The sequence below is a fragment of the Lipophrys pholis genome (assembly GCF_963383615.2).
Source record: "Lipophrys pholis genome assembly, chromosome: 4".
NCBI classification, from domain to species: domain Eukaryota; kingdom Metazoa; phylum Chordata; class Actinopteri; order Blenniiformes; family Blenniidae; genus Lipophrys; species Lipophrys pholis.
Genome location: NC_137637.1, coordinates 32,209,019 through 32,224,654, shown reverse-complemented (window position 1 = coordinate 32,224,654; position 15,636 = coordinate 32,209,019). Strand labels below are relative to the sequence as shown.

Below are 15,636 nucleotides of genomic sequence, written 5' to 3'. Positions count from 1 at the left end.
TTTCCTCTGGTCATTACATCCCGTCATGATCAACCTGGACAGTCTGTGTCCAGAACGCCATGATTACAAAATACATACAGCAAACGAGTAGAATGAATTGCTTCATGTCATCACTGTGTGACACAGATGTACACACATTTTACAATTTCCGTGTGACCCCGCCTGACCTTTAACCTCCAATAGATAAGCGGGGTAATGACGTCGTAACATCATGTGGCAGATCAGAGAATTCGAAAACTAAACATTCTGGCTTTGGTTTGACATCAATCGAATGAAAACTGACCGCGCTATATCGAAAAATAAGTTTTTGTGACCTTGACCTTTGACCCAATCGCTCTCAAAACTTAATGGAACAATCCAACGTGGTGAAATGCACACATACAAACCAATAGATGAATACATGCAGACAAAAAACATAACCTTCCACCCCAACTTTCATTGGCCAAGGTAAAAATAAAGAACAGAGAGCCGATGTTCGATACGATGTTAGTGTTGAAATTCCAATCAAAAAGTACAAAACATGCAAACTGGATGAGAAAATTAAACTTTTATTTAATCATGAAGTATAAAGATCCAGTTACATATCAGCCTCTGACAGAATAGAGGGTGGATGAACTGAAATCCTCGTTTCTGAGGGGCAAAAGTTCAGGAGAAAGAGAAAGAAGAGGAAAAGGGGGAAAAGTGAAAGTCAGAGACACAAACACATTAGATCAGGTCATTTCATCATCACATGTCCGTGTCTCATGTGTCTGAGACAAACACACACAGTCGCTCGGCTCCGTTTCCTGTCCTCGCTCACCTCGGGAAACACAGACGACAGCCAGAGTTCAGCTTCGCCCTGTCATCATGACAACAAACACTAACTGACTGTTGGCGACAGCAGTGCATGCTGGGATTTGGAGTTTGCATTTCGACTTGAACCGTGTGAACGTTTCAAGTCTCTCTTATAACTGTGTATAAGAGAGAGAAAAGAGCGGACGTTAAAAGACCAGCTTTAATTTCTGAAGCATTAGCAAATTGTATTTTATTATTCTTAATTAACCGCTGCAGCTGCACCGGCTCTGACGTGAGAAGACATAAAATCACCAAAACACGTGCAAGAGAACAATCAACAGAACATCTGCAAGGACAGGGAAAGTAGGAACAGCTGGACTATGAAAGATATTCTATTCTAAATGAATTACACTACAATCAAGGAGTTGTTCTGTGTGTGTGTGTGTGTGTGTGTGTGTGTGTGTTTCTGATCAAAGCTCTGAGCTGTCTCTTCGAAGTGTGTGTGTGTGTGTGTGTGTGTGTGTGTGTGTGTGTGTGTGTGTGTGTGTGTGTGTGTGTGTGTGTGTGTGTGTGTGTGTGTGTTAAGCGTGACTCATTCGTTCCTGGGAGTTGCAGCATTTTTCCAATTGTACAAATCATCCCACCCTGAATGCATTCACACACACACACACACACACACACACACACACACACACACACACACACACACACACACACACACACACACACACACACACACACACACACACACACACACACACACACACACACACACGGTCATGTGATTGGATGTTTGTGGGGTTTTCCTTTGGACGTGACCCGTCTCCTCGCTCCTAATCCTAATCCTAATCCTGACCTCCACATGTGTCACACTGATCCTGACCTGTGAACTTTTAGCTGTTAAAGGTCTCGGGGCTCACAAGTCAGGCTGAACCACAGAAACTGTAAAGTAATGGCCGTAGCTGAATCATGTGTCCAAGCAAGCAGATTGTTTGGCTGCTTCTATCTTTTACCACCCATCTGCTTCTAATATACCTCTCTCTCTCTCTCTCTCTCTCTCTCTCTCTCTCTCTCTCTAATCCCCCCGAGGCGCGGCGTCCCTGTTTGTGAGTTTAACGTTTGATCAAACCCACGGAGACCCTCATGGTGGGACGATGTGACTTCCTGCTGAGGAAACATGGACTGAAGCTTAATGACGTTCGACCTGCAGTTGATCCCGAACCACCAAACGGAAACGTTCACATTCATTAGTTTTCATGGACTTTCTGCTGGTTTTATAGCTCGAGGGTAGGGAACTGAACTAAAAATCAGATTTGAGGTCTTTGGTTCGTTGGTGTTTTTCACGCACGTTTCCAAATAAAACTGATATTTCTTTTTGTTTTTACAACATTTAAACAAATAAAATCGAATCAATCATCAATCAGATGTCCATTTGTCATCTTTTCATCTTGTTTGGACCTTCCGCCGTTATTTCGCCCCTGAATTCTCATTTTAAACATCTAAAAGGCCACAACAATGTTTCAAGCCAAAAACATCTTTTTTGCGTTTCTGTTTGAGAGAAGTCTGGCATTTACAGGGGAACGTTTTGAAAATGATGTCCGTTTACACTGAAAAGGCAGAAACGCTTAAAACAATGTAGTTAGCGTGTCAGGCCACTAGTAGGAGCTGTTTTTTGTTTTGGTTATGAAACCAGGCACACATGCATGCAGAGAACAATACGTTCTAAACATTAACAATGGGAGAACACGGACCTTTGTATGGACAAGACGACCAAGTTGGATTGTTATTATGGTGACTGTCAAAATAAAACTACCCAGTCCCAAGAGAATATGCACTGCTCACACACACACACACACACACACACACACACACACACACACACACACACACACACACACACACACACACACACACACACACACACACACACACACACACACACACACACACACACACACACACACACACACACACACAGGTGAAACCTGCAGAGCAGCATGCTGCCGCAGGAAACCTGGTACTTGAACAAAATAATACAGTAGCACAACAAACATCAGCAGAACAGAAATGTCTTTGTCTACAGCAGCAGAACCACATTCCTGCAGATCAGAGCAGCTCAGCCCAGAGTCGCCGAGCAGCCACGTCTGCGTTCACACGTCTGCGCCGAAAAATCTGACTGCAATGTCACTTCATTAAAATCCAGATTATAGAACATCTCCCTCATTAAAATCCAGATTACAGAACATCTTCCTCCAACCAACGTTCAGATTATAGAGCACCTTTCTCATTAACATGTAGATTGTAGAGCATCTTCCTCCCGCTAACACCCAGATTATAGAGCATCTTCCTGCCGCTAACATCCAGATTACAGCGCATCTTCTTCCTCTAACATCCAGATTATAAAGCATCTTCCTCATCAACATTCAGATTATAAAGAATCTTCCCCATTAACATCCAGATTATAGAGCAGCTTCCCCATTAACATCCAGATTATAGAGCAACTTCCCCATTAACATGCAGGTTATAGAGCATCGTCCGCATTAACATGCAGATTATAGAGCATCTCCCTACCCTAACATCCTGATTATAGAGCATCTTCCGCATTAACATGCAGATTATAGAGCATCTTCCTACACTTACATCCAGATTATAGCACATCTTCCTCATTAACATGCAGATTATAGAGCATCTTCTTCCTCTAACATCCAGATTATAGAGCATCTTCCTCTTCTAACATCCAGATTATAAAGCACCTTCCTCATCAACATTCAGATTATAAAGAATCTTCCCCATTAACATCCAGATTATAGAGCATCTTCCTCCCACGAACTTTATCTTAACGTAATGGATGAGTCATCCATTACGTTAACTGACACAACAACACTGCAGCTCTATAAACATCCTCATCACAAGACGCATGGAGCAAGAAAATCCCAATAAAGGTTGTTTCATGTTTTAATTGACGCGTGATTCTTTCTTTTCTTTTCTAGTTTATTGTTCAAGTTTCTTTCAGTCTCCTCTGTGGCTTTGCCATTGTGTTTGTGGCTCCTTGTTTGGTCTCCTCTTGTGGTTCTTTGGACTCTGTGTGTTTCTCTGGCATGCCTCAGGGGTCGTCTTCAGGTTTTCAGTCATTTCATTACTTTGGGATTGTCTTCCTTCTTTGTGGCTGTTTGGTGTTTCCATGTGTTCTCGGGGTGAATCGCTGTGGTCCTGCTCTGTAAGTCACTTTGTTTTGAGAATTCCAATGCTTATTTCAGTCGTGTTGTTTTTGTTGTTGTCGCAGATCTTCTTGGTGTTTTTCATCATGATTCTGTTTCGGTCATGCGTCGTCTCCGAGTGGCAGTTTTAAGACTTGGTTTGGTTATTCTGAAGGCTGAAACATCCACAACGTTCCTGCTTGTGAATCTGCTTTTCTCCATTGCGCCAAAACGCTTCCAATATTTTATGGGCTGAACTGTGACTTTGTCCGACATTTAACTGATGATCACCTCAGGATGGGCTGAAGAGCATGACTACTGCACACTGCACACAGGAAATGACACACTGTACTGTACTGAGCGAGAGAGAGAGAGAGAGAGAGAGAGAGAGAGAGAGAGAGAGAGAGAGAGAGAGAGAGAGAGAGAGAGAGAGAGAGAGAGAGAGAGAGAGAGAGAGAGAGAGAGAGAGAGAGAGAGAGAGAGAGAGAGAGTTTTACAGCTTTGTGGGAATCCCACCCTTTAAGGTCCAGCTCAGTGGTCAACTCCTGCTTTTATTTGAAATATTTGCTGTGTGTGTGTGTGTGTGTGTGTGTGTGTGTGTGTGTGTGTGTGTCCACACACTCAAACTTGTGACTCACAGTTCAGAAATAAAGCCTCATTTTTCTTTCTTTCTTTCTTTCTTTCTTTCTTTCTTTCTTTCTTTCTTTCTTTCTTTCCCTGCAAAACTCTGCACACAACAAAGCTCCTAATGAAGCACAGCCACAGGAAGCTTCACACGCCACTCACAATATACACAAATATTTATTTTTATTTTACTATTAACTTTTGATAAACTTTTTAAAAACTAAAAAAAAACCTCAGCTTCTTCTCACCTGGAGGATCTTGGACGTCCATCACCTGCCTGCATCGGACTGCAGCTCCTCCCAAAGACCCGAGCACAGATCCAGACGCTTCAAATCACACACACTCACACACACGTTCACATACAGATACACACTCTCTCTCTCCCTCACACACACACAAACAAACACACACACACACACACACACACACACACACACACACTGAGGGGGCAGATGTTTCCAGCTGCTGTCGCTCCAGCAGGCAGGAGAAAGTCAAAGTTCCTTCTCCTGAAATGAATCAAAGCTCAGCTCAGCTCTGCAGAATCAGCCCAACAACAGACTAACTTTTTTTCTTCTCTTCAAACTGTCAAGTTTGTACCGGAAATGAGACTGTGTACTGCTGCCCCTTCAAAAGAAAAGCCGCACTATTCAACGTACATGATTTCAACAGCAAAAGGTTTATTATTATTATTATTATTATTATTATTATTATTATTATTATTATTATTATTATTATTATTATGATTATTACAGATTTGTTCCTGCTGTTGGCAACAAAATTAAATGCAATTGAAAACGTGCTGTGTTTTAACTTAACTGTATTTCTAACCAGATAGAAAAAGAACAAAATTAGAAAGAAAAAAAGACAGGAGTAAATCTTATATATATATATATTTTTTTTTTTCCATTATATATATATTTTTTTCTTTTTTTTCTCCATTATATATATATATTAATATTTAATGGAAAATAAAGAAAATATCATAAATAAAAGAACATTTCTAGGGTAGAGTGTGCAAAAATTTTTAATATAAAACGACAACAAAAGAGAAGGAAAGCTAGAAACTAGAGACAGCATAAAAGTGCATGTGTGTGTGTGTGTGTGTGTGTGTGTGTGTGTGTGTGTGTGTGTGTGTGTGTGTGTGTTAGATGATAATCTCTTCAATAAGCAGGGCCCTGTGCTTTTATGTTGAAGCCGGGGTGTTTCCGGAGCTGCTCAGAGTGTGTGTGTGTGTGTGTTTTAGGTGTTGTTTTAGGTGTTGTTTTAGGTGTTGCTGCCTGGCAGCTCACACACTATAGAGCTGTCTGCGGGTTTTATCTCACTGAAAGAAACCAAAACTCCTCGTTCAGCTGGAATCGAACCACAAATCTGATTTCATCCAGAAACTTTGAACGAAGCGAGGAAAACTAGAAACACAGGGTCTAGTAGATGCATTTATTTATTGATTTCCTACATTAAGGTACTATAAAACAGTACAATTCAGAAGGTAAGAAGTAGAAAAAAATACAAAAATAGGAGTCTACCTATACAAAATGTGTTACAGACCAGACATTTCCAGAGAAAATACAAATATTATTTACATGTAGGAAATGCTTCATCTTCTCTTCCAACAAACAAACATGCAGAAGTCGACCACAGTGAGGAAAATGACGGAAATTAAAAGTTGGATTGTTACAGGAAGAAAGATGATTTCCTTTATACTATTTTTGACATTAATAAAGTTTTGTCATCAATGTTTCTGACTTTTGCTTTCACATAATGACAAAAAACAAACAAACAAAAACTCGTGTGCTTTATTGATCCATTTTGTTTTATGGAGGAATGACTCCACGACTCTTTTCAACCATTTTCTCATCACTTTCTCATTTTATGACTTATCTTGAAAACAAAAAAAATACATTGTTTACCTCCACAAATGTTTTCATTACCAGCTCATGTTTCACATTTTCTCATTTTTACTGAATATTATTTTTTTTTTTGATGTCAGTATTTTTTAACAAATTTTTTAAAAATATTTCACTTGCAGAATTACTTCTCACTTTTTAATTACATAAGATAATGATAATTTGTTGTTATTTTGTTTAGCAAATTATAGATTTTGCTTCTGGAGTTCAATAATAAGCTAAATTAATTTTCAATTTTAGAGTTTCTCTCACCAAAATGTCACAAAATACATAAAAACTTGAAATTGTATTTATTTTTCTGTCTTTTAAGTTCTGTGGGTCAAGCTTTGTCATTGTTTAGACATTTTATTTTAATATTTGTACTCCAACTATACCAATTTTACAAAATTTCTTTTTTTGACATATATGACAGATATTCCTGTATCATGGCAGGATGTGGCCTCAACATATAACCTATAAATGTAAATTCTTGCTTAATAATTCCACATTCTTACTTTTAATTAAGACAACACACGTCGCTGCTGTGTTACTTTTGTAAAACATACTTCAGTCCTCTGACTCACTACAGATTCAAATGTCAGTCACCAGAAAAAAGAAAGGAATCAAACATGTTGAGGAAAATGTCAGATATAGTTTTGCTTTCTTTTGTCTGTATGTGTGCTTGTAATCTGAGTACACACTGTTACATATAAATATGAATCATCACATGAAAATTGAAACATGGCCAATAAATATTTCCGTGTTAAATATTGAACAGGTTTTCTGTGGGATTATTAAATAACGGCATTGTAGTTTTTTTAATCAAAGTGGTTCAGTTGTTTTTTTGTCCTAAATGTTGAGATTAACAGATTATATCGATAAGTTCAACAAGCTATCGCTAAAAGTTGGTTCTTCTCACATTTGTGCTTCCAAAAGTGCTGAATAGTTTGTTTCAGCTTCATATTCTGGTGCCAAACATCACGTCCCACACGGGTCCGCGGTCAATCAGCCAAACAAGCGACCAATCAGGACGCAGCGTCCAGACGGCGGTCTTCAGGAAGAAGTCCTGTGAAACGGGCCGATCCAAGCATCGCAGACAGAGTCAGGTGGTCCCAGAGAGCTCCCGTTGCCATGGTTACGTTTGTTATCAGTGTTGTAGAACTCAGCGGTTACCGTGGAGATGGTTCAAAGGGTCAGCAGTTGCTATAGTAACTGCAAGTCTAAATACAGTCCTACAACTCAGTGGTTTTCATGGTTACCGGAAAATACGACTTTAAGAAGTTAGTGGTTGCCATAGCTACCAGCAGTGTTAGGAAGTTGCACTCCATTACTTCTGGCAGTGACACGACAGTAACCGATTACTTTCATGAAATGAGTAACTCAGTTCTAGTTACTGAAGTGGTGGAAGAGCTGCTGTCTCTCCGCGGCGCTCACTGTTAGCACCGACTCCGTAACTATCTCACTAAACTCCAGTTTACTGGAGGAGCTCTTGATTATTTCCTTAGGTAACTTGCTAGCTGTGAAGTAATCCCACTACTCCACGAAGAAGTAACTACCACTAATTGTCAGTAGTTTACTCTTTTGGAAACTTCAGTGGAGTCTCCAGCTCGCATCATCAGTGACACAGAATACAACGGTTTCCTAAAGTCACAGTGGTTACCATGGTTACCAAGAAGGAGTTCTTTAAATAGTGGTGTGTTTGTCTACAATCAGTGTCACCGCGGTCACAGCACTCAGTCTTCTGGGATGAAACGTGTTGCCAACGACGACGAATTCACAACTCTTTGTATAACTGGCTCTGACAGTTTTGTTTCCATGACAACGGCTTCAACACCAGTACATCTGTGGCCCTGTGATGACATCACCGGGCCTGTCCTCTTTTGATTGAAGTTGTCTCCTACGACGACGCGACAGGCGCGAGCGCATCACTGTGCTCCAGGTGGTGATGATGGTGGTGATGATGATGATGGTGATGATGGTGAAGCTCAGCTTTGCAAACGGTGGCGGTGCCGCAGTGAAGCGACGCGACGGCAGGCGGCTCCTCGTCACCTGGAAGACACACGGAGTGGTGTGAGGACAACTGGCGGGCTGTCTTCACTTTTTACATCGGTCATGTTATTGTCTATCCATCTTCTACACCAATAGCGACGTATTGCCCGATCCGATGGAGCCCTCCTGCTCTAGACTGTGTTGATAACCTATCGTATTCCGACATCAAACCATGTGACCACAGGGAAGAAGCTAGAAACACAAACGTCAAAGAAAACTGAATAAACACGTCAAAGTCAACAAACTGCTCCACTTCTGAAATTTTGTTTGAAAAAATGATCAAAAGAAAAACCCGACTGTCTAATAGTGTAGTGTAGAGTAGTGGCCCCAAGGTGGAGCCTTGAGGAACGCCACTTGTAATTTTGTTCGAATCTGATGAAATGTCTAAGAAAGTAAAAGATGCAAACTCCAAATAGAAGGCCGGGACTTGAACCGGGAATTAGGCTGTGAGGCAAGAAGGGGAACCACTACGCCATCTCAACAAAGACAATAAAACTGTCAGGATGATATTCTGACAGCAGGGAACATAGAGCGGTGCTGTAGGAGCGAACATGCCGGCCTTACCGAGCCCGGAGGAGGACGACTCGCTCTCAGCCAGGGAGGAGGAGTCGGCCTGGTCATGTGACAGCCCCTCCATCAGGGGGATGGACAGCTCCGACGACGGGACGGACGACTCGTAGATGCCGGAGTCCCGAGGGGGCGGGGCCTCTGGAGCGGCCTGGACGGAGGCGGGACTCGCCGACGGAGCCGAGGACGACGACTCCTCTGGGGAAAGTCCAGAGATCCTAGAGGTCGACCCCGAGGTGGACCTGGGGGGGGGGGGGGGGGGGGGGGGTCAAAGGTCAGCCGGGTCGCATGACAGACTCTATTCCTTAGAAATAAAAGATGTACTACACATAAACTGAAATAGTTCTGAGAATTCTTGAAACTTCAGAGTTTGTATGTTTTGATTGCAGAAATAAAGATGATTTAATCTTTATAAAACAACAAAAAAACTCATACAAGGTTTTAAAAAAAGCTGTAGATTGTGTTTAAATACAAAAGGCAACAGATAGAGGTGAGAAAAATAATTAAAATAATGATTTAATGAATTTTGACATTTTAATCTTGATAATTAGGGTTTAAATAAAGATGAGTTGTTTTTGTCTGGAATTTTCACTTCCTGTTTTGTAAAGATGTGCTTTAAAAAATTCAAAAATGAGAATATTATTGGTTATTGGTTATTATTGATTCATCATTTATTTCTACACATCACCTAAAACGTTTTAACCATTTTCAAATATATTATTATATAATTGTGACCTCCTGAAGATGAGATTAGATGTTATGGAACTCTGTGATGTTTTGAGACGATGTATCTTTGATTTTCACGTCTTATAAACTAAAATTTTAAAGGATCAAACTTTTAAGGAGTGAAATATTTCAGTTTATGTGTCATGAATTTCAACAGTTTATCAAATTATTACCAAAAAAAAGTAGATTACATGTATGAATTTGTATTTAGGTATAATTCAAATACAAAAAAATTGCAAGTACCTAAAGATATCAGGTAATTAAAGTAACATTAGTTATTTGTTACTTCTACTCTTCTTTCTTAAAGCCAAAATAAAGAAAAGCAGTTAGTTTTACCTCGAACTGGGAGCCAGTGTGGACATGGAGCAGTGTGGCAGAGCTGGACTGGGACAGACACCTGGACTGGGACCGGGACTGGGACCGGGACTGGGACCGGGACTGGGACTCGGGCTGAGGTCGAGGCTCGGCCCGGAGCCCGGGGCCAGGAGGAGCAGGTTCCTCCTGGGCGCTCCCTCTGCGCCCTCCAGGGACGGCGTCCTCACCGCCACCTCATTCAGCACCAAGCCGGAATCGAACCTCTGCTCGGCGCCGGGGGGGTTTGGAGGAGGGCTGGGAGCGGCGGGGAGCAGAGGATGCTTGGAGGAGGCTTCCTCGGAGGAGGAGGAGGAGGCTGCGGGAGACAGCTGCTTCTCGAACCAGTCGGGGTTCTGGCTGATGTGCTGGTGCATGTTGCAGATGGAGACGTACAGCGAGCGTCCAGACTTGCTCCTGAAGTAGTTCCTGCGGGACACGTTGAGCGGCGGCGGCTCGCGGTCCGACAGGCCGGACTGACCCGAGTGGAGCCGGCTGAAGAGCTGAGGTAGCTGGTCCATCAACTTGAACCTGAACACACACAAACCCGACTTCAATGATGTTCCGTACGGCTGCGGTCTGTTCCGAGGCTTCGCTTCCCCTCTGAAGGGGCTTTAGGTGTAGAAACCCCGATGTACACGTGACTCTACCTGGGAGCCAGACTCAGCATGGTGGGGATGTCACTCTCCGTCGAGTAGTCGAAGTACACCGACATGTAGCGGTTCAGATCCTGAGCTCCGCCCCCTTCGCTCTGCTTCGCCAGCCGCAGCTTCTCTGCGATCATGGCCACGCCCACAATGAACATGTCGCCGCCAGACGCGCCGATCGGAGAGCTGCCGCTGCTGTTGGAGCGCCGGCTGACCGGCGTCTTCCCCCGACGGCTCTTCTTCTCCACAAAGTAGCTGCACGAAGACGATGGTGTTAATACCAGGGGCTGAGGTGTACCTCAGGGTTCAATCATGGGACTTCTACTTTTTTTCAGATACACGTTGCCACTTTCACAATAGTAATTTCTACCGGTATGCAGACGATGCTCCGCTTTACTCTTCCTCTGACCCCACTAAATATCGTGAAGTGACACTGCGAAGCTGGATGAACTGTGGCGAGTGGGCTAGGCTGCTACGTGGTTTATGCTTTACGCAAAAAACAAATACATTTTTGTCTTTAATAATTTTCACATCTTGCTTTCAAATAACTTTATCCTATTCAATACAGACAAATATACTCATACGCTCATGAGCACTCTGAATTTAACACATTCCCGTGTCTCTTCATGTATTTGTATGTATTTAATCACTGTACATTCTGTCTTAGCTAATACTTAGTGTATAAAATAGTGTATAAAATGGACATTTTCTTCTTTTTGCATTATGCGTTTACTTGATATTTCCCTGTAAGGCACTTTGTAAGTCTTCTGTAAAAAGGCCCCCATATATATACTGTAATAGAATAGAAAAACATACATTATCTTAACTAAAACATTTCAGTGTAAAGGGTGGAAATTCACACAAACAGTTATAAATGTGACAAATTGACTTAATTTTCATCCACCAAATGAAAGGTCTTGTGTGTATAAAGAACACGTTCTGATGAAGTGCACTCCAGTTAAATGTCACTGAAATTCAAATTCAAGTGGAGCAGAGACGATCATCCATGTCAGAGTTGCTGGACGGGATCACATTAAATTCATTTACAAAAACAAGAGAATTTAGGAGTAAATACCTGAAGATCTACAGTAATGTCTCAACACATACAGCGACTATAGAATTACAGAGGACATCATGGATATAAAGCATTTTCTTAAGTGAATTTTAACACCACTGTTCTTTTATTTTTAATATTTTTCACAAGAGCTTTGCCCGGTAACGTGCAGCGAATGAAAGCCGGGCGTAGACTGAACACAAACTGGACAAACAGGACCAACATCCAACCTACACACACGCCCATTTACCAATGGGTGTGTGCACGTGTGTGTGAGTGAGCAGTTACCTACACACACACACACACACACACACACACACACACACACACACACACACACACACACACACACACACACACACACACACACACACACACACACACACACACACACAGTGTACTGCAATGTACAGAAAGGTGACACTTTTTAATTCAGGTGTGTTTTTTTTTTGTTTTTGTTTTTTTAAAGCGACAGCCACTAGGTGGCAGTGTTGTAAAGTCAGTGCACATCTTTAGTTGCAGTTTCACTAAGGCTCAGTTTACGCAGCAATATTCCAGGTGAAAATGCAGAAGCAGCATCTCCGCAGAAGAATTAGTGTAGTTTCTCCCTGTTTACATGACGACAGAGTCAGAGTGCTGTCGTGATAAACCGAGCCCCAAAACACAACCAAGGTTTTGCGTTTTCACTTGGAAACATCGTCATGTAATCAGGGCCTAAACGTGAATTTTGTTAGGGACATTTATAATCCAGTGGTTTCCAACCTGGAGTCTGGAATCCTTTGTTGGGTCACCACAGATCATGACGGGGGATCAGAGGCTTTATCGTTTTCAAAATCAGATTTGCAAAAGGAAAAGTCATGTTGTTGGGAGTGAGCGAGTACCGTAGTCCTTTGGAGCAGACGGTGATGATGAAGTTAGCGTCGTCCAGCTGCCTGCTGAGCCACGACATCTGACCCTCTTTGCACATCTCCAGGTGTTCCCACAGGTCGAGCACCACCTGGCCACGCACAAACATTTCGATTTTAATTCCAGGAATGACGCTCGCCCTGCGCCCAGCTCTGGTTTCCACCGTCTCACCTCACAGTTGCAGAAGTCCTGCAGGAAGTAGGCGAAGCTCTGGATGACGCTGGTGTGTTTGGGACAGTCTCTGTTGGAGTAGCAGATGAAGACTTTGGGGCGGGGCCACGGACGGTCGGCGTTGAGAGCTGCGCTTTGATTGGACGATTCGCTGCTCTCCTCATCCAGCTGACTGTAGATGTTCTCTGAATGGAACAAATATTCATGACGTAAGATTACGATATTGTAAAAGTTAAGTCACGTCGTGCGTTGCGGAGGGGTTCATTCTCAGAGCGCCATGAATGTCCACATGTGGTGTTTGCATCTGTTTGAAGTAATGAAGTTTTACACGAAGCAGCTGATTTACAGACAGAAAATAAAACCACGGCAACATTTACAAAAGAACACAGTGATTATCCAGCCACATGAAGATTAATGTGGATGCTGGTTTTTCTCACCTTGCTGCTTCTTGCGACACATCACGGTGAAGAGCGTGGCGAAGGCCGACATGATGACCAGCGGTACTGTGATGGCCATGGCACGGATAGGCCCCGCCCACTGGGAGTGCACTGGGGGGATGAAATAAACACACTCAGATTGAGACGACTGCATGACGGGTGTGTGTGTGTGTGTGTGTGTGTGTGTGTGTGTGTGTGTGTGTGTGTCTGACCTTGGCTGACGTGGTACTGAGTTTGCCTCCTGGTCATGTTGCTGTCGTCTCTCAGCTGATTCAGCAAAAAAAAAAAAAAAAAAAGGTAAATTCCACGTCGATGATATTTTAATTAAAGAAGTTAATGTCTCTGAATCATTATTGGTGTTTCATTTGTTGTTCATCAAGAAAACTAAACCTTTTAATTCTTGCTGTAAACTTCTGACCATGAGACTTTTAACTTCATGACTCTGGAGAACAGAGGAGCTTGTGAGCGTGGTGCGTTCAAGTACCTCTATAGTGTAGGTTCCCGGAGTGACGTCCTGGAGGACGCATGTTATTCTGAGCTGGTTCAAGTCCTAATAAGAGAAAAAAAAAAAAACGTTTATGAAAAAGTCATGGAAAGTCGTGTTTGTCCTAACTGCTGTTTGTTCTTCAGAGTCTCACAGGTTTGCAGCGCTGCAGCCTGAACGGTCCGTCCTGCCGCAGTTTGTAGTACAGGTAGTAGAAGAGGAAGCCGAAGGAGGCCGGCGCCTGGTCGAAGGTCACGTGGAGGTTTGACCCCAGCTGAGACACGTTCAGGGTCTTTGGTTTCCAGACTGCACAGTGAGAGACACAATCAAACGCTGAAGCGCTTCAAATACGCCACGAAAAAAACGTCATCAGAACAAAACCGACTGAAGGTTATAGAACCTCATAGATCGTTCAAACGGAGCCTGAAACTGGAGGGAACTTACATGGCTTACACACCAGGTTGTCAGATCCCAGCAGAACTTCACACGCTGTCCCAAAAAAAACAACACACACACACACAGTCATCAAATTCATTCATTGAGGAGTCATACAAAGCAGCACTTTCTCAATTATAGTTATAAAACATCCTTTTACTATTTTATTGAATTCATGGGAGTTATTATGCTATTGATCTTTATTACATTATTGATTGCTAATAATTTGCCAGTAATGTAATAAAATCGTAAAAAGAAGTTTTATATCCATGATTGAGAGAGAAATGCTGCTTCTGAACATATTTTTGATATTTTGATTTTCCAATAAATGCAGCTGTATTTGTGTTTTATTTACAATATTGGCTGCAGTCGTTGCATTTTGATTGGTTTATTGTAATGGTGTTTCAATTGTCAAATAACTTATTAATCTATCGGCAAACGTTATCACAACAACGGGTGAAATGTCTTATTACATTACTGCCTGTGGCGTGGCTCTATCTGTAACATTAGAGGAGGGTTACACTCACAGTTGGTCCGGAGGAAAGACGGAGGGAAGAAACTCTCGTTCATCAGAGACGGGAAAGGAACCACTCGGACCATGTAGTCGGTGTCAAAGGTCAAACCGCTGAACGGCTGACTGCTCAGCTTCTGTGTGAGGAAAACATAGGAGGGGGAAAAAAAAAAAAAAAAGTCTGATTGAAGCAGAAATACACGAGCGTGGTTTAATTGAGAGGAAATGAAGTGAGCAATGCTGCGTGCCAACAGCCCGAGGCCAGAAAAACAGAAAATATTTGTGTTAATAAAACACAGAGTGGACATTTGTGTTACTCATCAGGAAACTGTTCATTAGTTTAATCACGGCCACGTAAACGTGCCAAGATTGAGACTGAAAAATGGGTTTTCATGTGTTGTGATGATTCAACTCAAAATCGCACATAATGAGACGATCAAGTACATAAAAGCCTGATAAACTGACTCACGAGCGATTCGGTCATTAATCGTTTTCCACGTTCTTAAATATTTTACATATTATTCTGCTGCTGCTCCTTTAACCTGATTTCAATTCAATACTGAATTGGATATTTAGCATTTAAAACGAGAGATTCCCAACCGGGGGGATCCGGGATGATCGTGAAGTCTTCTTCATTTTTAGAGGTACAACATTTTTTTTATGTCTTAAAAATAGATGAGTCAGCATTTAATTGACTTACGACAGAGGACCACGGGGGGAAAGGGGTGCGAGGGTTTCAGTGTGTGGGAGGGTAACTGCCCTCGCTCACACTGCACAGACTTTGTCTCACACCAAGACGGAATTTCTGCTTGGATCCCGG

General features: G+C 42.3%; 2 protein-coding genes across 2 annotated transcripts in view; both read right to left on the bottom strand.

Moving 5' to 3' along the window:
* arhgef3 (Rho guanine nucleotide exchange factor (GEF) 3) overlaps positions 1-5,172 on the bottom strand; it is a 34,267-nt gene extending 29,095 nt beyond the window's left edge. Inside the window, exon 1 of the mRNA XM_080461963.1 lies at positions 4,844-5,172. Within this exon, the coding sequence (XP_080318089.1) occupies positions 4,844-4,878 (35 nt within the window). The 5' untranslated portion in view covers positions 4,879-5,172. The remainder of the gene's footprint in view (positions 1-4,843) is intronic.
* An 843-nt stretch (positions 5,173-6,015) lies between these two features.
* il17rd (interleukin 17 receptor D) overlaps positions 6,016-15,636 on the bottom strand; it is a 31,417-nt gene continuing 21,796 nt past the window's right edge. Inside the window, exons 5-16 of the mRNA XM_080461962.1 lie at positions 14,833-14,953; positions 14,315-14,359; positions 14,025-14,176; positions 13,871-13,936; positions 13,599-13,653; positions 13,387-13,497; positions 12,950-13,134; positions 12,754-12,869; positions 10,822-11,073; positions 10,157-10,702; positions 9,092-9,336; positions 6,016-8,527 (exon numbers count right to left, since the gene is read on the bottom strand). Of these exons, the coding sequence (XP_080318088.1) occupies positions 8,376-8,527; positions 9,092-9,336; positions 10,157-10,702; positions 10,822-11,073; positions 12,754-12,869; positions 12,950-13,134; positions 13,387-13,497; positions 13,599-13,653; positions 13,871-13,936; positions 14,025-14,176; positions 14,315-14,359; positions 14,833-14,953 (2,046 nt within the window). The 3' untranslated portion in view covers positions 6,016-8,375. The remainder of the gene's footprint in view (positions 8,528-9,091; positions 9,337-10,156; positions 10,703-10,821; positions 11,074-12,753; positions 12,870-12,949; positions 13,135-13,386; positions 13,498-13,598; positions 13,654-13,870; positions 13,937-14,024; positions 14,177-14,314; positions 14,360-14,832; positions 14,954-15,636) is intronic.